This window comes from Podarcis pityusensis, assembly GCF_964106645.2.
Source record: "Podarcis pityusensis genome assembly, chromosome: 7".
In the NCBI taxonomy this organism is placed as follows: Eukaryota; Metazoa; Chordata; class Lepidosauria; order Squamata; family Lacertidae; genus Podarcis; species Podarcis pityusensis.
Genome location: NC_138031.1, coordinates 41,601,689 through 41,628,208, shown reverse-complemented (window position 1 = coordinate 41,628,208; position 26,520 = coordinate 41,601,689). Strand labels below are relative to the sequence as shown.

Sequence of the window (26,520 nt, the reverse complement as noted above, 5' to 3'; positions counted from 1 at the left end):
AGTAATGAAGCCACCTGTGAGGGAAGCCCTGGTTTGGGAGCTATCCATGCAGGAAATAAGATCTGCTACAATGTGGAAGAAGTTGCTTGTACAGTAGTACCTCAGGTTACAGGCGCTTCAGGTTACAGACGCTTCAAGTTACAGACTCCGCTAACCCAGAAATAGTACCTCGGGTTAAGAACTTTGCTTCAGGATGAAAACAGAAATCATGCAGCGGTGGCGCAGCAGCAGCAGGAGGCCCCATTAGCTAAAGTGGTACCTCAGGTTAAGAACAGTTTCAGGTTAAGAATGGACCTCCAGAACGAATTAAGTTCTTAACCCGAGGTACCACTGTAACATTATGGGTGTAGAACTCTCCTTGGGGTAGTCTACTAGAGCCCAGTACTGTTACACTTTGATCATAGTTTTAAAAATACTACAATATGTCCCTTATCTATCTTTTGGTATATATTATATCCTGTTTATTTTGTGCACGTATTATTAATAGGCATTGTAAAACTGTTGGTTTGTTATTGGAAAGAAAGGTGTGGTATCTATAAAACTAAAAATCAAATTCTAGAAGAGTTTATCTGTCATATTGGCCTATGTATTTTGATAGTCCTAAAGAAGTCTTCCTTAGATATCAAGGATTGTTACAATTATTGCATGGCTGCTAATATCTCCTTATTGGGCAAAGATACTCAAGCAGATGAAGGCTGTGCGATAGTGGTGGGTGAAACTGTTTATATGAGCCTATTAGTGTCTGGTTTCAGGCCTGATTTTGCAATGGATACAGCCTTGGTCACCCTGATGGGGAAGTGTAACTCTGCTAATTCTCATTGAACCATAGCGTTCTATACTATCAAGCACTGTATCCTTCTGGGTAGATTCCTTGGACTGGGGGGTTGGAGACATCATGGGTCAAATTCTTACCTGTAGGGGCAGTTCCAGAAGGTGTTGCTCAAGGACTGCTGCTTAGCTCCATTCTGCCTAGAACTCTGCAGGACCCCATTGCATATCTTGTCTCACATGGTTTTTAACATTTTACATGAAATTGCTGGGAGAAGTAATTCACAGAATTGAGGGGATGTGTCATAAGTGTGCTTAAATTCATCATCTAGGTGTATCCAGGATCAGGTAGCTTCTGTGGCAAGTAGTTCCCTTCAATTGCTTAGACAACACCCAAGTTTGAGTACTATTAATGCATAGTACTTGAGGCTTCCTTTGAGGATTATTTGGAAACTGCAGGTTATGCAAAATATACTATATTTTTCTGTGTATAAAACTAGGTTTTCCCCCTAAAAAATAATGTCAAAAATTAGGGAGCGTCTTATTCATGGATAGTGTTCCCCCCAATTTTCTTAAATCTGAGTCCCCCAAAATAGAGGGTGTCTTATACATGGGGGCATCTTATAGACAGAAAAATATGATAGCTGCTTTGCTTGTTAACTAGTCAATGGTAACATATCTCAATGGTGTTAGCTTCACTGGATTTCACTTTTGTTTTCAAGGAGAGTTCAAATTGTTAGTACTTACTTTCCAAGCCGTGCATGGTTTAGGACAGGGGTAGGCAACCTAAGGCCCATGGGCCAGATGTGGCCCAATCGCCTTCTCAATCCGGCACGTGTGTTTTTACATGAGTAGAATGTGTCCTTTTATTTAAAATGCATCTCCAGGTTATTTGTGGAGCCTGCCTGGTATTTTTACATGAGTAGAATGTGTGCTTTTATTTAAAATGCATCTCTGGGTTATTTGTGGGGCTTAGGAATTCGTTCAGTTTTCCCCCCCAAAATATAGTCCGGCCCACCACATGGTCTGAGGGACGGTGGACCGGCCCATGGCTGAAAAAGGTTGCTGACCCCTGGTTTAGGACCAAAGAACCAGAAGGAATATCTGCCCTTTTACCAGGGCTAGCCAACAAGGTGCCCTACACATTTTGTTGGGCTACAACTCTCATCATCATTGACCATTGACTATTCTGGTAAGCCTTCCCCCTGTGAGAAAGTGCATGGAAACTAGAGAGAGGGCCTTCTCAGTAGTTGTGCCTTTACTGAGCAAATTTCTCCCTAGAAAGGCCTGGTTGGCACCGACATTTTACTCCTTTCCTTGCCTGGCAAAGGTATATTTATTCTCTCAGAACTTTAAATGTCTTTTGTCCTCTTTTAATATGTTGGTTGTTATGTTTGTTTTATCTTGCTTTTGAAAAACACCCTGGAAACTGCTGATGGGATGGTATATAAATCTTTCAGATGACTTTTTTTAAAAAAACTTGAACAACAAATCTAATGTGTCTCAAATTACAACCTTATTTTAGACTTCTCATACAGTGGATTAGGCTGAGTTGCAATACAGTATATGTACATACATATACTTTTCATCCACAAAAAAGACTAGGGTATTATAACTTTTAATCATACCATAGTATAGATCAATTTGTTTTTGTGTACCTGTCTTGTTTTTATTGCCTGTCTGTGCAATTAGCCTGAGCAATAAGATTTAGATCTGGACTTGTGAAAGGTAACCCATGAACTTCATGACTAAACTAGCTTTTGAATCTGGGTCTCCTGTTTGAACCTGATTCCCCGTAGCAACCCAGTTCATTTGCTGTTGGTCCAGGACCCAGGAAAGAAATAGGAGACAAAGGACAAATTTGAACTTTGGCCACAACTTTATGTATCTGTAATGTAAATATAACTCAGACAGGAAACGGTCCAGTGCAGAAAAACTACACTCCAACAAAGTCAACCAGACAGGACTGTCAGCAGAGTTATTTGAGGTGACTAATGCCCAGTGGCATGAAAACCTGGAAACCCATAACAGCCTTATGTCTCGTTTTCTTATGGGTTCCCACATACAGTGAAGATATCAAAGAAGCCCTGACCAATAATATACACTGTCCCAGTGTGGTTCTCAAAGGCAGGGTGGTAAGCCTGTCCTAGCTTGGTTCAAGTATTACAAGGGAGGCTGAGCTGAAGCTGCGGCACTTACTGGAGGAGCAGGCTGTTGTTGGATAGGCTGCCTTGGCCCTTCCCTATGTAGGATCATGATAGGCAGTGCAGAGCATGATCTGTCAAGATCATGGACTATGACAGATGCTGGCTGGAACTCATACAAGGAGAACTGTTGTCTCATTGACATGCTTAGGCCTTATGAAGGTTCGCTGGTCTGGAGCTGCGATTAACCCTGCCCTTCTGAAGTGTAATCAGTTTTTTAAAAGACCATTGTTCAATTTTGCTGGTTCCTATGGCATGGTGGTAGTGAGGAGACCATTGAGAGGAAGGTATTCTCAGAATCTGAGGAGCTGGGTAAAGCCATGTCCTCTGGCCTGACAGGTTGTGCAGTGCGGAGGATAGCTCTCTGTCTTGTCTCCTCCCTTATTTCCCTTTGAGACAGTGGGCATTAAGGCCAGAGAACATGGCAGCAATCAGCTGAGCCTTAGGAGGGCATGTTCACATTAGTAGCTTGAAACACAGTGAGCTCGTTCCCCCACCCCCACCCCTGTTTGTTTCAAGCCACATTGTTCATATCAGAGATGGAGCAGGGATGTCTTCACCTGATGTGCATGACCTTTTTGGTTCCCCCACCTCTGGAGATCTCTGGGAACTCCTGTTCATTAAGCTTGTCATCTGTGCTCTGCATCCAGTATTCTAATCAAACTGAAGCTGGTTTGAGAAATAAATGCATCAAACAGCAGTATTTGTCAGACTGCAGGATCAGTATGGATTGTGGCTAATGTGTGAAGGCTGCTTCCAAAATTAACATTGGGGAGCACAGAGGAGGCGGTGGCCAAGATGGCGTCGGAGGGTGATTTGGGCAGGTAGTGGGACCGGTGCTTGGCTGACTCCACCGTCAAGCTGGGTGCTGGCTTTGGGTTGGGTGTTGTCTTCTCGGTCATCATCTTCAAAAGCACGATGTGGCCCATCACTCTTGGGTCAGGAATGGGTTTAGGAATGGCTCATTCTAACTGCCAGCATAACTTCCAGTCTCCTTACCTTCTCCATGGGCAGTTTGTCAAGGAGCAATGACGCAGGCCCGACCCACACCTCTCTTTTGTCAGAGGAACAGTTTCACCTTGGCAATTCCTTGGGAAGGCCGAAGCGTCCCAGCCTTGAGGCAACAGCCTTTGGAAGCGCTTGGCCCGTTGCTCTTTTTTCCTGCGACACCTGGGTCCGAATATCTTTTTTTTTTTTTGTAATCCCTCTTTTGGAAACGAAAATGAGAAAGGTGCTGTTCTGGAAAGTAAAATAAAAACGAGTCTACCCCCTTAAAAAAACAACAACATTGGGGAGCACACTGGATGTGGAGTCAGCAGTCATGTGAACATGGCCTTAGTCATGCCAACCTATGGAAATAAAATATATCTTATTACAAGACCCCCACAAGTTGTGAGAAACCCGGCAGCTACTCAGACTGTATCTTGTCACCCTATGCAGTTGCAGAAATCCCATTAGCTCTTGTCACAAAACAACTTGAAGAGACTGGTATGTACAGACGTAAAACACAGAAGGCAATAATCTTGAGGGCAGTCAGGGGATTGAAATGTAAATTCTTTCTCATTCTCTCCTCCACTCTCCAGGATGAATGATGCTTGTAATATGTCAGGCTAAAAGGGTGAGACTCAGCTGAGCTGTGAAAGGGGGGGGGGGGAGAGACACACAGAGTGAGCTGAGATGACCCAGTTTTTCCCCTGGTGTTAACCCAGACCATCCGAAAAGCCCACCCAGATCAAAGCAGCTGAAAAAGGAAATGGCAAGAGTGTTAGAGGAAGAAAGAAGAGTGACAGGCAGGCAATCTGATATTAGCCTTGAGCCAGTTTAGCTCATTAATGGAGCATAGTGGTGGTGTCAGAATATGAATATGTTGCTTAATTGTAAGCAGCGTTTATTTTTTTAAAACCTGACCATTTCATCCAGTAAACCTTGTCTGTGGGGGGGGGGGTGTGCCCGCACACATGTGCACATGCTTTTGCAAAAGGTGCTTTAACAGCTTACCTTATCCATACACATATATTTAATGTTTTCATTCTCTTTATTCAGGCTACTAACTCCGCTTCACGGGGTCTTGCCCCACAGGCAGAATCACTGCATTTTCCTGTGGTAAATAAAATATTAATCAGTTGCCAGTAATGTGTGTGCAAGATTGCGCAGAACACATGTGTGCTAATAAAAATAATATAAACATAATGTAAAATCTTGTTAGTTGTTTCCAGCTCAGTTCAAATGCATTATCTTTTATTTTTTAAAATCTCCGGTTTGCTAAATCAATCATTTGTTGCTGGGTATGGTCATTTGGCACAGGGTGGTATTCAGCTGATTTTTCCTCCTAGTAGACCTATTGAAATTAATGGACCTAACTTAGGCATGTTCATTGATTTAAATGGGTCTGCTTTGAGTAAGTTGAAGGCCAAAGGCTGCTCTGCAAATTTGGGGGCTGAGGAATTGATGACATGAAGAATATCTGAAGAGCCAAATTCCTTTTGTCTTAAGTATGCAAAGCATCAGTTTGACTATGTCCATAGATACTACTTGTCACATGTGATTTTCCCCCATCCTTGCCAAGGACTAGAATGGAGTGGGAAATACTCCAGTCCTCTGTGCTCAGCCCTCAGGACTACCCCCAACCCTCAACCCCAACAATGCTCCTCACTAGTCCTGTGCCACATCTTCCTTCAACTGTTACTCTGTCCTGGAACTATTATAATGGCTCCTGTTTGTCTAGGAGGAGGATGCAGAGATGTGTAAATGGAGGCAAGGGAGAATGAAGACACCTCTGTCTTTTGCATATCCTATTGTCACATCCATTGTTTTGCCCACAACTGGGACGTCGCTCTCAGAGGTTGCCTACAAAAAAAATAAAGGGGCTGAAAAAGTGTCCCCACCCCTGAAGCATCATTTGGGCATTTTGTGTTCTCATAGCCTTGTTTCTGATCCCACTATGTAATCCTGATACAGAGTTCTCCTGGAGCAAAAAGCAAATGCTACCATGTAGCCACCATTCATAGCATCCTTTTTAAAAAAAATTGTGCTACAACAAGAAAACTCATCTACACATATATAATGCACTATATTTACATACTTTTCAGTGGTGCTTGTCATCTCACTCCTAATTTTACGAATGCTTTCAGAATTTCAAAATATAAGCACATCCTAGTAAATCTGTAAGTCCAGTTCCCAAGTAAAACAGATAATTTACCAAACCAGCTGATACAGGGGATAAGTCCCAGTATAAGATAAAGATCTGAATGCTGTTAAAAACCCATATGCACAGTAAGAAAATGCATGCTACACCTATTAAATGTTGCTTTTTTGGGAGAGAGTTCAGGATAAGAATGCATTGAAATACTGTCTCTGGTCAAACACCAATTACAAAAAGATGCGACGCCTCATTTTCCTGTGAAAAATTGGCGCTGGGGTTGACACATGTGTTTCAGCTTCCTGATAAAGCCTTCTTAAGAGAGGGCTGGCTCACTTTTCATTAGATGAATCTTGTTGCAATTTTATGTGATGCAGTGACTTAGCATTTCCAAGAGATAAGTGCCTAGAGGCGTAATATATACCCTAAATGCTAATTTTCTTAAAAGTGTTTCAGGATGTGCTAACCAGAATCTTTACAATGTTTTTCAAATATGATTTGATTTTATATTTGTATGCTGTTTCAATAATAACAAAAGTTGAGCTTGGAGCTCTTAAGAGGACCTCTATGACATGAAGATTGTAAGGGGAGAATTACATTGTTGATGGCATGCGCCTCGTAAGAATTATAACCAATCTTATATATCTGCTTATTTGATTTTGCAGTTGGGGAATGGCGGTCAACGTGTATTCTACCTCTATAACCCAAGAGACTATGAGCAGACATGACATCATTGCATGGGTGAACGATATAGTAGCTTTAAACTACACAAAAGTTGAACAACTATGTTCAGGTAAGATGCAACTTTTTTTAAAGACTGGTATTTTATCAATAACATTGTATCAGTGGTCTGCCTGAAAAGTGGTGTAGACATACTGTAAATAATAATGAAGAAGAATAAAAGCTTTCTCGGTATCAAACACATATATTTGTATTTTTGCCTGTGTTACGTTGTTTTTTACATGATGTTATTCATTTTAAAGGATACACATAATTTTTATTTTTTTTAAAAACCATTCTTTAGCTCTCTAAATATTCAAATCTATAGAATGGACTTGAGTAAATTACAGAGCTATTTTGACATTAGTTGCCAATTGCTGTTTCGATCTGAACTTTACTGGTTAAGAACTTTATGTGTAGTGCTTTTTTACTGTAATGTGAACATCGCTGTGATCCTAATTAGATGAAGGGCAGTCTGTAAATGAATATATAAATAATATAATAAATACTGTGTGAATCACAAATTCACACCTTTATTTGAAAAGTTGATCTTTGGAAATCGAAGTAGTAATGCACTATACTTTACCTATACTTTATCATTTGTCAAAATGGGGGAGGGGCATAGGGGAGAGAACCCCATCTATGAGAGAATGGACAACTAAAATCTTGGACATCATTTGCATGGTAAAAATCATCAGACAAATGGTTAGAACCAGAGGAGGGCAGACAGCAAGATAATGTCTTACAGAGAAATGGAGTCTCTTTATAATGTACTGGAACAATACAGTACAGGATAACGTTAACCCATTTGTGTTACTTGGAACCTTGTAATATTGAAATGTTACATTTTATTTTGGTACAGAAAGTAGGGTGGTTGTCTTGTTATGTAGATTGTAGACCTCTCTTTCCAAGGTTTCAAGCAACAAGTTGAGATGAGGGACTTTTTCCAAGTGAGCCTGCATGTAGCTCTGTTTGATGTGCATTCTTTGGCACCTTGGGACATTGATCTGCTGCTGAATCAAAGACTAGCTGGCAGGAATGTCTAGCAGAATTGCTTCAGTCTTTGATATATTGTTTAGCTTTGAGCTTGAGTAGTCATGCTGCAGCCATGCTTTCAATCCAACAAGGGTCTGCATCTTTGGGTTGTGGCAATCCCATATATCGATCGAGACTTGCTAGGGCAAAAGGGCTTTGAACAGTGGAATGGTAAATGTGGCTCTGCCTGTCTTGGTCACATGTGATAAGCAGATAATTCTTTTGTGGCGTCTCCTCCATCATCTTTTTAATAATGATTTTAGTGCATGTTACAAGGAAAGTATAGCCTTACTTCGGTTTCTTGGAATTCTAGTAAGTTGTCCTTATTCACCAATTTCATAGCTTTCATTTATTTATTTTGCTTTTATTTCTGACCTGCACACCTGTAACTGTTACTCTCCATTGTTCTTGTATTTAGATAGTGGGGTGTAAATATGGAGAAAACCCTAACCGACTTTAAAGTTGTCTGCTTTCTTACCCTGCTTCACATAAAATTTCCTGATGGAGTGTTTGCACTTAGCAGCTGTAATGTTGTTCTGTGGTATCTGAAGACTTTACCATGCTTGCTGAAGACCACATAATGATTGCAATAAAAGTATAAGGTGCTATTTCATAATATATGTTATGCATTTTTGTGTTTTCATATTGTAAACTGCCCTGTAATCATCAGATGAAGTGTGGTATAGAAAGTTAATAAAACAAGCAAACAAGCAAACCATTGATTGTTAAGAGTCGCATGCCCTAAAATGTTGGCTTTTAGAACATGTGAGGGCAACTTGTCCTTAAAGAGCCCATACTCTGTGTCAAACTTTAGAGCTGTGTTAGATATAGATAGTGAACTACTGAATATGGATGTTATTAATGTAGTATCATCATGATTGTTGCCAAGTTTCATATTTAGATTTCCCCCACGTACTCTAAATCTACATTATTATTATTATTATTATTATTAAAACAACTGAAAGCTGGAATCAATTCTTGAAGGTGAAATTATCTGAATATTATTATTAATGGGAGCCCCCTTTATATGCCTTCACTGCATGCGCAAATCACTCCCTATGAATCATGGGGGACCCAGCTCAAGAATGCTCATTCCCAGTCTCTTCCTGGTCTTTTGTGTGTTACCTTCCCCCTGCCTTTTAATCCCATGAAAGGGGAAGCACTGGCACTACTGGTGTTAACCTTAGCCATGATTAACCTTACGGTTACTGTGTTTTGCCAGGTTCTGAAACCATGGTATTGCATCCTGTTTCTTTTTTAAGTCATGAGGGTCAGAAACCTTTCCCAATGAAGGCTAGGATTCTTGGGAGTTCTAATGAAATTCTGCAGTACTGTATTTCAGGTTGTCTCACTGTTTCTACTTAAGCACATTTGTAAGCTAGAACAAGACAAAGAAATTATTTCAGACGAATAGCCAGCTGTATGCGGGTCATTCAGTAGTACTCTGCAGATCTTTGAACTGCTATGCTGATCTAATTTGGTCTTTTATCCTTTTTTCCTTCCTTCCTTCCCCTCCCCCCTTTTAAAACGAGTGTTCCTTGAAGCGTTTCCAGTCTTCATGCAGCGTAACATTAGCCCCCATAAAATATCTGCATTTACAGGAGACTTCAAAGGGCAAGAGAGAGTGTGGGAAGCACTGCAATATTCAGGAGCATTTCTTAGCATTAACAGTGAACTTCAGAACAAGCCAGATAATTGGATTGTATAAAATGCTTGAAGTGTTGTGGCATTCTGGATTTATATTTGGGGAAATACGTTGGCAACTAACCAGAAAGCAACCACCCTGGCAGGTATGAAGGCCCCTTGTTTTGAAAAATATATGAAAAGTCAGTAATGCCATGCCTGTCCAATTTTTGCTTTAAAAAAATATTAGTTTTATTTATTTTGCCTTTGCATTCATGATGAACCAGAGGCCAAGCTGTATGTATGTGTTGTAGTAAGGATGCACAAGCATTTCAAAGAGTTGTCCGCCTGCAATTGTTCATGGTTTTGTGACAACTTCCTTCAACTGTTTACAGAAAAAAGTGCTCAGAAAACAATGCTTGGAAGAACCTGGTGTTCCCATTGAAATCAATGGAGTTGTAATATCCCCATTCATTTCAATACACAGATTTGCCCAAAGCTTCAGGGGTGAGTTGCTTCTGATGCTACCCTGCAACTAGCCCTTTGAGGGTATGCAGCAGGTTAAAGTCTCGTATCTTCCCCCACCCATCACTTGAAATCAATGGCGATCCCCCTCTGATTTCTGTAAGCACACTTAAATCCACTGTACACTTCTAAAATAGCTGGTAAGTGTAGTAAAAGTGACCCAGCACTGAAGAGCCTTGGGACTAGGGGGTCTTAAGTGGTGAGTTGCTCTTTGCTCCATGCCAACTCATTCTTTTGAGCAGGGATACCTACATATTCAAGCACCTCTGCTTTGACTGCTCACCTCATTCCTAGTTGTGCAGATGTGAGAAACGACTATCAAATACAGTGGTACCTCTACTTACGTTCACCTCTGGTTACATATCCTTTGGAATACGTACGCAGCACACCCGGAAGTATTTTTCTGGGTTTTGCCATGCACACATGTGCAGAAGCGCTTTGCGCACTGTGCACATGCGCAGAAGCAACACCTCCAGATACGCACACCTCAGGATCCAACCGGAGCTCTGGAATGGATCCCGAGCATAAGCGGAGGTACCACTGTACTGCATCACTCCTAGTGGTTGTCTTCTATCCTAAGTCACTCCTTCACAAGTGATAGCAAAAAAGGAGCCAGATTAGCAACCTTGCTCATTTACTGCTCTGGCCCCCTACAGGAGGCTGAGGTTTGAGCTTGCTGTTATGGCCAGCCCAGCAACCTTTTCGAGGTAGAGTACCCTTCTGAATGAACAAGCAGCAACACAGAAAAGGGGCAAGGAATAAGTAGCAGCAGCTAAATCAGGAACAAGTTCCTTGAGTGTGGGTGTGTGAGAGATACTGAGACAGAGGGAGGAAGGGAGTTTGTGTATCAGAGCAGTGTGAGAAAACACATCCATGTGTGTGTCCTTATTTTTGAAGAGCAGTGTACAGTGGGTAAATACTTGATCTGTATATTACTTCATAACCACATTACACCTCGCATGTGGTCTTCATCTGTAATCTAGCCTGGTTCATTTTCGTAGGTGAACTCTGCATGTGATTTGGGTTCTTGGCCATGGATTCATCTTTGGATACTCCTTTGCCCTCCTTCAAAGCATTACATTTTTAAAATAGATTTCTGCATAGATGTGTGTTATACATCTGGTATGTGTGTACATGAAATAGCTGTGTAGTTATATAAACACTCTCATGCCTGGTGGCCACACCTGTACCACACACAGGTGCTAGATTTTTGTTTTTCAAGAGCTGGTAACTCTGCTGGGGTAGGAAGGGAGCTCTAGAAGAAAGAGTGGCACATTCAGACTTTGGTTTGACTGCATAGAGCAGGCATAGGCAAACTCAGCCCTCCAGATGTTTTGGGACTACAGTTCCCATTATCTCTGACCACTGGTCCTGTTAGCTAGGGATCGTGGGAGTTGTAGTACCAAAACATCTGGGGGGCTGAGTTTGCCTATGCCTGGTATAGAGCAATCTAAAATTAAAAGGCAGGAGGAAATTCAACTTTTGAATGAAGGGTTAGTTTGTCCGAATTATAAATAACTTAATAAAATGCAAGCTATGGGACTAATTTAAAATAAGGGGGGATCAAAACATTTGAAAAAATCAAAAACAATGGCAATACAAAATAAAATGTTTGTCCAGTAACATATTACTTGAAATAATTGATGGGATAAAAAATAGAAATGGAGCAGAAATTTGTCCAGTTTAATTTTGAATGCAGATCTACCTGACATGCACTTCTGAAACCAATATGCAAACCAAAGCACAGCTATATTCATTTTTTAAAAATTGTGCTTCTCTGGATTTTGCAGTGCAGTTCTCCAACCAAAAGTGTGTATAAAAATGTATACATTGGGGAGGGGTTGTTAAAAAAAAATCACTATAATGAAAAAAATTGCTCACAAAACTGTGTATTAGGTGAAATGCTTATCTAAACGTATATGAACTTTCCTGATATCTGAGCTTGGGATTAGCAAAAGAAGAAACTGACAGATTCATTCATCCCTTATGAGAACAATTATTTGTCTCTTAAGATTTTGCATTCCATTCTGTGCATTTGAACAACCCTGTTCAGCTGTAATTGGAATACTCTTACTCAGGTTTTCCCAAAAGTGCATGGATATATACAGGACCCAACCCTATTGCCTAGGGACAAAAAAAATCCATTTCTCAATGAGAACATGCACACACCCCAAATTAAGAATGTTAAGCCTTTCTATGCATGGAAAAGACTTTAGCTTTCATTTTCACAAATCAGTGTCAGTAGATCTGCATGCTAAATTTAGAACTGAGGTCATTTGGCACATAACTGTTAAGTGGGCTGTCAGAAAGCACAGGGAACCCTGTTCTGCATTCTGCCTACTTAGCAGAGACAAACACACAACCAAGAAGAATAGATAGCCTGTAAGCAGCTTTTCCTTTGCATGCTTTTACCCTAGGTATTTTCTTTCAGTGGCATCTAGGGGCACTCCTTTAAAAGTATTAAATGGCAAAAAGAAAAGATAAAACAAGATGTGTTTCCAGTTAGCATGAAACTTGTGGGTGTAAGAAAATTGCACCTTCGTTTTCAAAATGGAGTTTTTAAGATTTACTCCTGGATAAGCATGGATTATAGAGGAACCCAGGATACATCTCTGCAGAGGATATGCAACGGCTGGCAGAGAAGGCAGAGTGACAAAACTATTGCCATTATTGCAAATGGCAAAATGGGATTCAAGGCAGAGAACAATACAGATGTCATAACACACATATTGCCTAATTCCCGGTGTGGCTATTCTTCCTTGATATGCATCCAGAAGTCCTAATGTTGAAAACAGATTCTGGAGCTGAGTTCTGGCACAAATCTAGATTGCTTCCCATTTAATATTTTAATTTTGAGTTGTAGTTTACAGTAGGGGTGCTAATGACATTAAGATAAGGCTAAATTTGGACTGTAGACTTGAGATACCACTTAGGTGGAACAGCAACTGAAATCGAACCGGCAATGCATGGGCTGCTGGAGAGAAGGTTGTAGTCATTTTACTCCCCCCATTCTTGCTACTGCCGTGCTGTTCTAATCTAAGCCATGGTCTGGTTTAGTGTGTTGTCCAAACCTGGGCTCATGGTATGTCCTGGAAGGAGAAAACCACAAGCCCAGATTTGGAAAACAAACTAAACCAAACCTTAGCTTAACTTAGCAGGAGGGCTGCTGAAGGCTGCCATCTTGTCTCCATGAACACTTAAATTTAGGTGTTCAAACTAAGCCATGGTTTGGCTTAGTGTGATTTGAAATGCATCTTATTAGATGACTCAGCACATATTTAGCAAGGCCCTGTGATTGTTTCTGCTCTGATCCAGAAGCTTTGGCAGATACTCACTTCAGAAATCCAGATTGTCCAGACATTTCCTTAGCAGAACTCTGTTTATATGTTGCTTGCTGTAATTTTACTTCTATAGTGCCTGTGGTGTCTTTCTAAAGCCTTTCACATATTCTTATTTCTCAATAGTTATAGCAGCAGATCATCAAAGGTTAAACAACTTGACTGCACTGTTAGCTTTTTTTTTTTTTAAGGATCCAGTTATGTTCCAGATTAAAATTGTAATGTGAATTCATGGAGTGAAAGCAATATGTACTTTTAATTGAAAGAACATTCTCTCTATAGCTGTGGAATGGAGGCTGTGCGATATGTTTGGTTAATTGGTTACACTTTGCTCTCCTGAGTATTTAGATCAAGGCAGAGTGAGATTAAACAGATCTTGCTTCTTTACGTAGGCTGCATTGGTTTACAGATTTTTAATTATTTTACTGTATTGACTTTCTTGTGATTATTGCTGCTTATCTGCAAATCCTCGAGCCATACTTCTATTTCAGTAAATTTACTTCCTGAAATTAATCACAAGATCTATAGGGATGTGGTTATCTTGCTTTTCAGATAGGCCTCTACATTCTGATCACATTAGCAAAATCTAGACAGGTCTGGGGAGCCTTTGGGCTTTCAGATGTTGTTGAACTGTGACTCCGTCAGCCCCAGAAAGAATGACCAATGCCAGTATGCAGCCTTGCTTAATTCCCTTCTCAGTTTTAATTGCTCTAGTAAGATGACCCCTGGGGAGAATATCTTACTTTAAGAGAAGTCCCTTTGTGTAACGTTCATATTAGATAGGGTAACTGTCTGTTGATCAAAGATGTACAGTGGTGCCTCGCAAGACAAAATTAATTCGTTCCGTGAGTTTTTTCGTCTAGCGAATTTTTCGTCTTGCGAAGCACGAAATCCCATAGGAATGCATTGAAATTCAATTAATGCATTCCTATGGTCAAAAAAAAGTCCAAACAAAGCCAAATTTGGTACAACAAGAGTTTATTAAGTGCTCTTTAAAGTCACACGTACTGTAAAGAGCATTTCAAAAACTGAAGGAACAATAAATTAAGTTTCTAAACATGACAGAAAAACATTTAAAAATCAACAAAGTGTACAGTACATTTTCTAAGACTCTGGGGGACAACTCGAAGAAGGTTCCTCTTCCACTCTTTGCTTCTTGCTGAAGAACCTGTCCATGGTCTGCTGCTTCATCCGCCTTTTCAGCACCTCCCTGAAAGGCGACATGACCCTCGTATCAAAAGTGTTCACAAGGTCATGTGCCACGTGCTTGTCAGGGTGGTGCCGCTGTGCAAAAGCCTGCACATCCTTCCACTTCAGGCAAATGTCCCTCAGTTCTTTGGAGGACAGCCATTCCTCAGTTGCTTCCTCCTCTTCCAGCGAGGCCTGCTCCTGCACAGCCTCTGCCTGCAGTTCGACCAGCTCCTGGGTGGTAAGCTCGTGGTCGTGCTCCTCCACCAGCTCGCTGATGTCCTCCTCTGTGACCTCCAGGCCCATGGTCCTCCCCAAGGCAACAATGTCCTGCACCACTGTTGACTCTGGTGCATCAGAGTCACTTGGTGCCACACAGTCCGGCCACAGGCTGCGCCAAGTGCAATTCAAATTTCTCTGGCTGATCCCGTTCCAGGCCGTGGTGATCATCTTCAAGCAGGTGACGATGTCGAAGTGGTCCTTCCAGAATTCCCGCAGGGTGATGGTGGTGCAATCAGTCACCTTGAAGCATCGCCCGAAAAGCTCCTTGGTGTAGAGTTTTTTGAAATTGGCAATGACCTGCTGATCCATCGGCTGGAGCAGTGGCGTGGTGTTTAGGCGACAGGAACATGACGCTGATGAAGCTGAACTTCTCCAACAAGTCCAACTCAAGGCCTTTAGGATGAGCAGGAGCATTGTCCATCAGAAGCAAAGCCTTCAGCGGCAGGTCGTTGTCCAGCAGGTACTGTTTGACAGCAGGGCCAAAAGCAAGATTGACCCAGTCCACAAACAGCACACATGTGACCCAAGCCTTACTGTTGGATCGCCACATGACACTCAGCTGCTCCTTGTCGACCTTGTGTTTCTTGAAGGCCCGTGGGTTCTCCGAGTGGTACACCAGCAGGGGCTTGATCTTCTGGTCGCCGCTTGCGTTGGCACAGAAGAGCAGGGTCAGATGGTCCTTCATGGGCTTGTGGCCAGGCAACTTGGCCTCCTCCTGTGTGATGAAAGTCCTTTTGGGCATCCTCTTCCAAAACAGCCCGGTCTCGTCGCAGTTGAAGACCTGCTGTGGAACATAGCCCTCCCTCTTCACAGCCTCCAGGAACTCCGCTGCAAAGTCTTCAGCCGCAGAAACATCAGAACTGGCAGCCTCTCCATGCCTGACCACGCTGTGGATTCCAGATCTTGCCTTGAACCGGTCAAACCAACCTCAGCTTGCCTTGAAGACTTCTGGCTCGCCTGAGGTTCCTGGCTGTTCCTGGACGAGGTCTGCGTGCAAGGCCTTGGCCTTCTCACAAATGACGGCCTCAGTCACTGTGTCCCCTGCACGCTGCTTCTCTTCTAACCAGATGAGCAGCAACTTCTCGACCTCCTCCAGAACAGCTGGGCGGTTCTTCACGATCCTGGTGACTCCCTTGGCTGCATCAGTCGCAAGGATCTTCTCCCTCATCTTCAGGATGGTCCCGATGGTCGATGGATTCCTCCCGTACTCCCTGGCGAGGTCTGTCACACGCATTCCACCGTCGTGCTTCCGGATGATCTCCTTCTTCATTTCCAGCGTCACCTTCTCCTTCTTCCTCTCGCCGGCCTCTGCAGCAGCAGTCTTCTTGGGTCCCATGGCAGCACAGCTCCTACCTTCGCAAACTCAGAAAAAAAAAAAAGAATCAGTGCTTCACATCCAAAAAATTCAAAAGCACCCAGCCACCCACCACACAGAAATTCAAACCCAGAACCAAGTCCTTGAATTCCAAACACCCAACCCAAAATCCAAAAACCCCCCAAAAAGTTTTAAAAGTTTAACTTACCAAATGGCTGCAAAAGAAGTTTTGGAAAAGCTTTAAAAATCACCAAAGTCTTCAAAAACCTCAACTGTTCCCCCAGCCACCCACCCACCACACAGAAATTGCAAACCCCTCCCCAACTGTTGCAAACCCCTCCCCAACTGTTCCCCCAGCCAGCCACCACACAGAAATTCAAACCCAGATTTTTTTTTAAAAAACAACAACAACATGGCCCAATGGTCACAGAAAATCATAAAAATTCAAAAAAAAACCCCACACAAGCTCCCAGATTCTTGCAAACCCCTCCCCAACACCAAGTCCTTGAATTCCAAACACCCCAACCCAAAATCCAAACCCCCCCAAAAAAGTTTTAAAAGTTTAACTTACCAAATGGCTGCAAAAGAAGTTTTGGAAAAGCTTCAAAAATCGCCAAAGTCTTCAAAAACCTCAAAAAAGGCTACCACACCGCGTTCTATGAGTTGCTCCTCGAAGTCAAGTCGCAACTGTATTAATGGTGTTAAGAAAAAGGAAACAAACTTGCAAGACGTTTTCGTCTTGCGAAGCAAGCCCATAGGGAAATTCGTCTTGCGAAGCAGCTCAAAAACCGCAAAACCCTTTCGTCTAGCGAGTTTTTCGTCTTGCGAGGCATTCGTCTTGCGGGGCACCACTGTATCCAGTTTTTCCCACAAGGTGGGTCAGGATATAGAGTCAAAGGCTGCTCTAAAGTCCATAAAGGCAGCATATAGAGAGGTTGTATCACTAGAGCAGCCTTTCTCAACCTGTGGGTCCCCAGATGTTATTGAACTACAACTCCCATCACCCCTAGCTAGCAAGGCCAGAGCTCAGGGATGATGGGAGTTGTAGTCCAATAACATCTGGGGACCCACAGGTTGAGAACCGCTGCACTAGAGGAATATTTTCTAATCAAATGATATAATATGAAACACTGATTGATAATAGATCACTTTTTCCTAAAACCAGCTTTTTTGTCTGCTAGAATGTTCTCTTGCTCCAGCCAGTCCAAGAGTTTCCTATGTAAGTGTCTCGCATAGAACTTACTAATGGTATTATGTAGACTAATTGGTCTGTAGTTTGCCAGATCGTTCTTTGACCTTTTTTTGAAAATGGGAACTATAACTGCCAACCTTCAATCGAAGGGAGCTTGTCCATATCGATTGATGCAAATAAAGAGAGAGGCCAGAATAGGAGCCCAGAAGCCCAAATTGTTTTTAATAACTTGTGGTGGGATTAAATTCTGCTCTGGGGACTTCCCTGATTTTAGTTGGGCTACAAGACTATAAATTTCAGACACAGATACAGGCTGCCATATTGGGAGATGGTCCTTAAGATGGCCAGGATCTTCTTTTCCAGAAATAGTATCTGAATATAAGTTTAAAAAATACATTTCCCAATTAGTTGAAGTAATAAGACATTCTCACCGCTTTGAGCTTTTAAATTTTGTAATTGGTATTTTTATCTTGATACTGGTCATTGGCCATAATAAAACGACTTGATCTGACTTGACTTGGCATGGTCATTGGCCAGGAATGATGGGAGTTGTACTTTGGCGACATCTGGAGAGCCAAAGATTTCCCATATGTATGTATATTTGATACAGTTTTTTAGCTGTGTGCAGCCTCTGAACTTGGTGAAACTTGTTTTCATATGTGTGCGTCGAGTTGGGGGGTGGGGTACGAAAACCCATTACACCAACTTGTAAACAACATACAGTGCTCTTTCTCGAAACTCATTGTCCAACTAAGTATCTAGAAAGCAAAACCAAACGTTTAACCCAAAGTAGCTTTCATAACTAAGAATGTTAACAAGTTTCTTTCACAAGTTTGGAATGTTGTCACTGTGAAACAAATCTGCTTTTGCTCTGCAGCTATTTCTGTTCTTGCCAAAAAAGTAACATCATGCATACTTTATTGCAAGATGCTGCTGTGTGGGTCCCATCTGTGAATTTGTAGAGAGCTTGTTCCTCAGCTGCTACCTAGTAGACTCCTAAGATTCTGATGTCCAGACCATTTTATATTATAGTTCTTTTGGGAAATAGCTTTCTGTATGCAAGTGGTCATACATGTGAAGGAGTGGGATGCATTAAAGTGAAGGCAGTAACTTTTATTTCAACAAGAAAGTATTTGCAAGTTGTGTATTCAGATAAGCACATCTTTTATATGGTGATATGGGCCTCCATCCAAAAGTGTTCACACATAGTTATGTACTCACTTAATCTGCAAGGATATTCCTGTCTCCACCCATCAGTCAGCTGGCAAACTATGTCAGTTCTGACTTCACTGATTACATAGAGAACAGAAGGAAGAAGAGCTTAGATTTCGCCCCTACCCAGACTGATGATCAGCGTTTTGAGCTCTGGCTGCACTTACCAGCAGTGCAAGAGGTGTAGGTGTCAGGATGCTGTCAGTGGCTGCTGGCTGCTTGCTCAGGAAAGTATAAAGACAAGGAAAAGATTCTTACAGTCCTTTTTTATTTCAAACTTTACAGAGAGAGGCTGTAGAACCCAGCCTCTTGGATAATGGCAGTGTCCTGAGTGAACCTCCTCCCCCCTCTCTCCCACTTCCTCATTCATCGTCATCATCATAATCATCTCTACGGGTGCTGCTACATGCCTTCTGTCTTTGAGTTCTCTGCTCTCCTATTTTTAAGGCTTGCCAGGTTCTGGGAGATGGAGGGTCTGGAATGCTTTCTAATGACAACATGTCAGCTGGGTGTATTTTGGCTCTCCCATGATTTCCCAACTTTTCCCTTCATCTGCCTCTGAGCTATGACCTCCTTCAAACCCTTGTTCTAAATCTATACTGTCTTCCTCCTCCTCCTCCCTGGAAGGGTCAGGATGGGGAGGCGGCCTCCACTATTACTCCTCCGCTGCCCAGTCCCTGACAGTAGGAGTACTGGGTGTGCTGTCCCCAGCTTACCAACTATACCATGTTCTTCTTTGGAAACTGTGTGTGTGTGTGTGCATGTATTCTTGATAGAAAAATAATTCGTGCTCAAAAGCCAGTTGTCTGGGATCTCTTCTGGCTGTGTGACACACCCACATACCCACAAAGATGAACATGAGAGACACTCAGAGGTCATAGCAACATCAGCTGCCAGGTTTTGGCTTTGTTGCAAAGGTGCAACAAACGTGACTCCTAAGCTAACAAGGCCATGTTGTCTTACTGAATTGGGCGTAGGGGGAGAACTCCCTCACCATACCTGAGCTGAATCTAACAGGGGGAAGAAGCAATGTGACACTAAAAATTTTCTGGGCCATGGGAGTGGTGTTGAAGAGAGATGTAAGGAATGATGTGTCAAGGCCCTTCTCGCGCACACCCCTCCCATTGCAACCAGCCACATACATACAGCAGTTTCCATGTACAATTTAGTGAATCAGAATAGCATCAGACAGATAGAACTCTTAGCAGCGTAACAGAAAGTTTAATCGAATCTAGACAGTGTATATCATGTGTTCGGGTAACACAAATTCTGTGCCAATCATGGCTGAATTCCTCATCCTGTTTAGATGGTGCATGTTAAGCAAATTTGCACACCCTTAACATAATGCAGCATGCTGATTCTGTTCTGTTTTTTCTATTTATTCTACTCTTACCAGTCATAGTAAAGTGTTATAAAGGGAACTGGAGCTTTGCTTCCAGCTTAATCGTTCTCAGCAACCCTTCTGCCCTTTCTGATTATCACCAGGTTTGTTCATTTGTCTTTTTAAAGAAAGCTGTGTCTTTTGGGATAAAAACTGAATTCTGTGCCTGACAAGGAGAGATACATATATTACCCAACTTTATATCCGCCTTCTGTGCCTGATAGTTTCTATAGATTTGTTGGACACCTAGGCCATATTCACACCATACATTTAAAGCAGTATGATAATATTTAAACAGTCATGGCTTCTCCCAAAGAATCCTGGGAGCTGTAGTTTCGTAAAGGTTCAGAGAATTGTTATGAGCCCCCTATTACCCTTCCAGAGCTACAATTCCAAGAATTTCCTGTGAACAGAGATTGATTGTTAAACCAAGCTTGAATTATTCTTTTATCAGCTTCTGAAGGCTGTACGTATTAGTGACAGTATATACTGTGAAGTTGGTCAAACTGCACTTATGTCCCTTTGTTTCTTTCCTTTTTTTAAAAAAAAGGGAAAAAACCGAAAACTTCAAAAATAGCAATATTTGGCCTGCTGTTCCGAATTAGTTAAGGAGTCTTTTTGTGATGACACTTGATAGGCCGTGACTCTGTTTTTTTACGTAAACAAACATGTAATGGAAGTTAACGAAAAGGAAGGGTTAGTTTGCCAGATCTGTGTAATGACTAGCAGTGGTATAATCTGCTGTCTGTTGCCTTCTGTTCAGTTCTAGAAGCAGTATAGAATTTCTGCATTCTAATTGGGTCAAAAATAAGTTACCACTCATGCATGTAGCCAACACAGCCATGTTTGCAAATACAATCTGTAACCCAGCCTGCAAATATTGAAAACATTGATGACTAAATCAATACCCCAGAGGAAATAAAGCACATTATGCTATCAAAGGAAATACTGGACCACTTTCAGAAAGATGCCCCCAAAAAAGTATATTTAATGCTGACAGCTCTGGTTAGGGTCCTTTGCAGTGACAACTTTTGGAACATTTTTAAAATAGTTGCTTCCTTCTCCATACCAGTAATTGTCCAGTACTAACAAAGGAAAGAGTACCTTTTAATCATGTGCAGAGTTCTGTGGTTTTCCTACTCTGAAACGTCACCTGTTCTCTGCACCATGGGTGTGGTACCTCTAGTTTTCCAGATGTTGCTTGCCTCCAGCTCTCATGAACCCTGGCCATTGCCCATCCAGCTGGGGCTGATGGGAGTTAGGGTCCAACAGTATCTGGAGGGTGAGACGTTCCGGTCTCCACAATAATGATAAGGGTAATGGCTTCGATTTGTGGAAATGACTTCCAGCATTGAGCCCTGTGCTCTCTCAGCTAGAGATTTAATCCACCCTTATGCCATAAATCCTAAATCAAGTACCTTAAGAACAAATAACCTCTATTGCCCAAAACAACAACAACAAATCCATTAACGCTTTTAAAACATTTACTGAACAACTTCTGAAGCATTTAGTTTCAATCTCCCTGAATCCTACTCTGGCCTTATTATGAACCAGAGATCATGGTTTAAAACAAATTCTGGCTGATTTGAAAACAAGTCAACTTCAACCCATGGGTTATGAAGCTGGTTTGTTCAACCAGAAGTTGTTTACAGATCTCTGGTTTGTAAGTGAGGACAAACTAAGATGCATGGAAAGTGAAACTAAATGCAGCAGATGTCCAGGTCCTTCTGGCCATGTAGGAGAAGGAGTGTTCAGTGTGACATACATGAGCCTAAACTAGATATTGTTCAGACAGCACAAAACATGTTAGTATTATACGTGAGAACACAGTCATTGTTACTTACCTCTCCTAACAAAAATAGCATATTGAGGAAGGTGTGCCTGAAGCCAACATTTGGTTTGTGCAGTTCCTGGTATGGGCTCATTTTTGTGGTTCATAAAAGGTTAGTTTCCAAAGCAGTTATCTTCTAATTATGTTATTCTTCTTCTGATTCTCTTGCTTATGGCTTTTAATACTAGCTAGGGTTATTGCTACATGCCTCTTGAGGGCATATCTTCCAAATCCCATAACGTGGATTAGTATTCTCTTAACATGTTGTTCCTTTTCACTGTTTCATGTGATGACAGGTTCTACTTCCAAATCAGGTTTGAGGCGTGTTCTACATTTTGTGTAAACTAACCGGAAAGATTCTGTAGGCAGACATCTGCTTTAAAGAAACATTATACTTTGAATTGGGAAGAGAGAGAGAGAGAGAGAGAGAGAGAGTGCTAATAAGTCAACCGCCTGCAGTTCTCCTTTCTCTCTTCTCCCCATCTTCAGTATTTGTATAGAAGATTATCATGAAATTGGGTTTCTGAATAGGAAGGACAAAACAGATGCCAGGGAGAGGGGGAAACACAAGTATCTGTCATTGGCAACAAAGCTAGCCGAATATTAAGGGACAAGGAATGATGGCCTGTGAACACTACCATAATTGAATAGTGCAGATAATGGGCAAGTAGTCTGTGCCGCAGTTGTATATATTCAACTTGGCAGGTGCAAACACATGTACAAGTTGTTCCAATAGCCATGCACACACATTTTGTGTTGTAAATACCTGTAAGCAGTGAATTAAGACAAAAAAAGATGAGTGGAGCTTTTGCTAAATATATACACAAATCTCAGTGGAACTTAATGTAATGGTGCATAGGATTTTAATGCTGACTGGTGGGACTTGCACCAGTTTGAGGAAGTCTGAATGAGAACTCTGATCCTCATCTATACGTATGCAAGCTGAAAGCATCTGCCACCCCACCATCATTATTGCTTGTTTCTGTTGTTTCTATTTATTTCTATATCTTTTGGCCACAAAAGGCCCCCAAGGCAGCTCACAAAGGTAACACATAAATACAAAATTCAAGTAATAAAAACCCCACAGCAGCTTACAAAAAAAAGTAATACTTCAAAATGTTATAGTTAAGAAACAATGACTAAAAGCCGAATGCATTCATATTCCTGACGAAAGGCAAAGGGCAGCCCCCCCCCAAAGAAAAAGATGTTGAGAGGGAGCAGGAATAAATCCTTAGGGAGCAGCTCCTTCTTATAAGGATCTCTAGCCAATGGGTTGAGGTGGGACAGTTGGAAAACTTTGACCCTTGATGGTCTAGCACGTTCTCCCCACTGCAGCTCATCATCTTGAGAACTCAAAAACAGAAACCTAGCAGAACCTTTCTGCCTCTTCAACGGAGATCCTTCTCCAGTTTGGTGTCTTTGCCTCCCAGGTCCTTTTCATCCTTGCCTTATGCTCAGTAGTCCTTGTCCTGGTTTCCTAACAATGGAAGTGGCTTCTTGGAATTGATGGCCACGGACTAGAATTTGTGAACTGCGATCAAATTTACACTTGTTGCTACTCATGCCATCCTGTAAACCAGGCATGGGGAAACTGTGGCCTTTGGGCCAAATTAGACCTTGTAGGGGGTCCTGGTTTGGCCCATGATACTTTTTCCCCAAGTCACCTGCCGTACACCTGACATCATAGGATGGGGCAGGTCAAAATGTGACTGCAGAGGAACCACCAGGAAGCTTGAAGTCCACTCCCAATTGTGCCTTGGCAAGCAGGGCTGGCTGCCAAGAACCACTGGGATCAGCTGCCCTGTCACAATGGCTCATGGGGGGAGCTCAGGCTCTCCCTGCCTGCTAGATCCTCTTCCCACCCCTGCTGTAAGCAAAACACAACCTAAGAGCATTAGTCTGATCCAGCAGCGCTCTTCTAAAGTCTCATCTAGTCCAGCAGTCTATTCTCACAGGGGCTGACCAGATGCTTATGGGAAGCTCACAAGTAGGATGAGTGCAATAGCACCCTCTCCCTCATGAGCCCCAACATCTAGGATTCAGAGGCATACAATCTTGCATCCTCTTTGCTAATTGCAGATTCCTGTGCCTCTATTTTATGCATGATTTAGAAGAACGTGTCATACAAAATCAATGGAACCTAAATCCAACGGATGTGTCAAAGAACGTAGAGTTGGAAGGGACCACCGAGGGTCATCTAGTCCAGCCCCCTGCAGTGAAGGAATCTCAACATGTGGTTCCCCATCCAGTCTGCCCTTATCTGTTAATGATGCTGATTTAACTAGAAAACCTTCTTAAAAGATTTGCCCAGTGTATGAAAATAACTCTGCATTTTGCATGTATTCAGTACCAAGATAAGATATGGATTTTATGCATGCACAATATTTCAGCAGCAGATTGTAAGCCCGGTTACTTTGTCTTCTGTGAACAAATGTTTACCATTTCAGTGACTTGCATTGTGATTAATATGCTGTGTTTTCTTGTTCTTGTTTCAGGTGCAGCTTACTGCCAGTTCATGGATATGTTGTTCCCAGGCTGTATTAGCTTGAAGAAAGTAAAATTTCAAGCAAAGCTGGAACATGAATATATTCATAACTTCAAACTTCTACAAGCATCATTTAAACGAATGAATGTGGATAAGGTAACTATAGAACATGTTATGACATAGTTTTGATAGGATAACTTATAGTCATATTTCAGAGATGTGTTTTCTGGCTCACTATATTTCTCAATTTTTATTTCATTGATTTATTCGAACAATTTTTATCCAGCCCTTCAAAACATATGCTCTCTCTGTCTAGCAAATCTCAAAAGAAGAAGTAGTAGTAGCAGCAGAAGCAGAAGTAATAAAGTAATATTACTCTGAGGATGTCTTAAGATGAGGCTGCCGTCTAACTCAGCAAAACAGAATAAGATATATGGCACTGGATATTGTTTTGTTAGACAGTGTATGGTTTTAAAATCCTTAAATGAATTGGCACTGAAACACCTCAGTTATCACTTTAAATCACTGGTGTGTCTTGCTTTGTTTTGTGCAGGTTATTCCAGTGGAGAAATTAGTGAAGGGACGCTTCCAAGACAACTTGGATTTCATACAGTGGTTTAAGAAATTCTTTGATGCTAACTATGATGGGAAAGAATATGATCCAGTGGAGGCCCGGCAAGGCCAAGATGCTATTCCACCGCCTGATCCTGGTGAACAGATCTTTAATTTGCCAAAAAAATCTCATCATGCAAACTCTCCTACAGCAGGTATTACCATTGTTGTAAACTTCTGGTTTTTTCTGCAGGTGGATTTTGTTAACGGTACAATAATACAATTGTTTTAATACAGAGTATAATTAGAGGGGTAGCTTGAGTTGTAAAGAGGGGACTCTTTTGCACTTCACGTCATCCATGGGCACTGTGTCATAAATATTTTGAAACTGAAGGGGGGGTATGATGCCCCATAGTGATATATGAAATTCCAGTTATGATGGTGTATAAAGGGACTGATAGTATTTTATTTTAGGTAAGCATAGTAAATCCAGCCTCGTAGTGCTGCTCTTTGGGATACTTCATTTTTAGCTTTTCTCTTGCCTAGACATGCCCCTAAACCACACACCTGTGCAGTATCCATATGATATTGTTGGCATCAAATTATGAGCCCTTATCTCCCACCACACACACCTTTAATCTGAAATGTTTCTTTTTAAAAAAAAAAACCACCCCTATTTCCATTGGTAGAAAGCACCTTGCTGATCAGTTAGCACTATAGTAGTGTGCCTATTTTATTTTCTCATTAATTGCTTGCAATTTATTTTGTAAAAAGGACAGAATATCCGCTATGAAGCTCCCAAGTGAAGGATTTTAAATGCTAATATGCTTTAAATGATATAAATCTTTTGGCCTTTCTTTTTCCGTTCCTTTTAAAAAGCTGTGCTATGATTCACTAGAGTGCTAAATCGTAGGTAATAAATCCCTTGGAGTCCTTTTGTACTTAAAGGAGAGCAAATTCCTAGCTAGCGTTCCTGCTGATAGGCATAGGAGGTATTAAGAAATAGGATGAGTGGCTCCTCTTATTTCTTATTCACGTTTATCCTTACAGGAAACTGCTAGCATAATCTAGTTTTATGGTGATTGGAAAGCTTCCACATCCTAAGTGCTGGCTCAGTAATAGAAAATATATCAATATATGTTTATTTAAAATATGTTTAGATGATCTACTGTAGGTAGATAGATAGATAGATAGATGATTGCTAATTGGGATGTGGGGATTCCATTTAGTGGTTATTTTTTTGTCTCTTATTTTATTTGTATTGGTGATACAGTGGCAACAATTGGTAAAACAGAAAATTTTGTGAGTCCAAAGCATTACTTTTATACAGGTCAAATGTGTCACTCAGGAACCACAGGCAGAACGTTGTTTTGGTTTGGTTATGATTTAAGTTAGTGAGCCACATATATCAATACCCGCTGAAAGGTGAATGGGCATGTCTTGAGGTATCCCTCTAATGAATTGTTAGGGTACCTGTTTACCTTTCTGAAATCAGGAATGGATTGCCAAAGGGCTCATTTCATGCTGGTGAGGGGGAATAGAAAAACCAGAATAGGTGAAGTGATGGAATAACAAAGGAGGGAAGTCTTCCACTAGTGAGCAGTTCAGATATTTTACAGGAGCAACCTCTCCTTCCCCCCAGCAGCCTACTGGGTAAGAAGATTGGGAAGGGGAAGATACAGAGAAAGAGATGGGGAGACAGAGATGAAAGAGGGTGGCAGAATTTAGGA

The 26,520-nt window shown here is 41.6% G+C and overlaps 1 protein-coding gene, 1 long non-coding RNA gene and 1 pseudogene across 6 annotated transcripts in view; 2 read left to right on the top strand and 1 right to left on the bottom strand.

The window, feature by feature from the left end:
• LOC308481468 overlaps window positions 1–26,520 on the bottom strand; it is a 75,240-nt gene that overhangs the window by 15,555 nt on the left and 33,165 nt on the right. The gene's annotated exons all lie outside the window — the stretch shown is intronic.
• Window positions 1–26,520, top strand: part of MAPRE2 (microtubule associated protein RP/EB family member 2) — a 90,630-nt gene that overhangs the window by 48,440 nt on the left and 15,670 nt on the right. For 3 of the 4 annotated variants that reach the window (XM_081013845.1, XM_081013846.1, XM_081013844.1), the window contains 3 exons: window positions 6,777–6,904; window positions 24,249–24,394; window positions 24,792–25,005. In XM_081013845.1, the coding sequence (XP_080869971.1) occupies window positions 6,784–6,904; window positions 24,249–24,394; window positions 24,792–25,005 (481 nt within the window). In that variant the 5' untranslated portion in view covers window positions 6,777–6,783. The remainder of the gene's footprint in view (window positions 1–6,776; window positions 6,905–24,248; window positions 24,395–24,791; window positions 25,006–26,520) is intronic. The other variant, XM_081013847.1, reaches the window with a different exon arrangement.
• On the top strand, window positions 3,249–4,228 carry LOC308482276 (MICOS complex subunit MIC10 pseudogene; annotated as a pseudogene). The gene has a single exon. The product of its transcript is annotated as an MICOS complex subunit MIC10 pseudogene (transcript).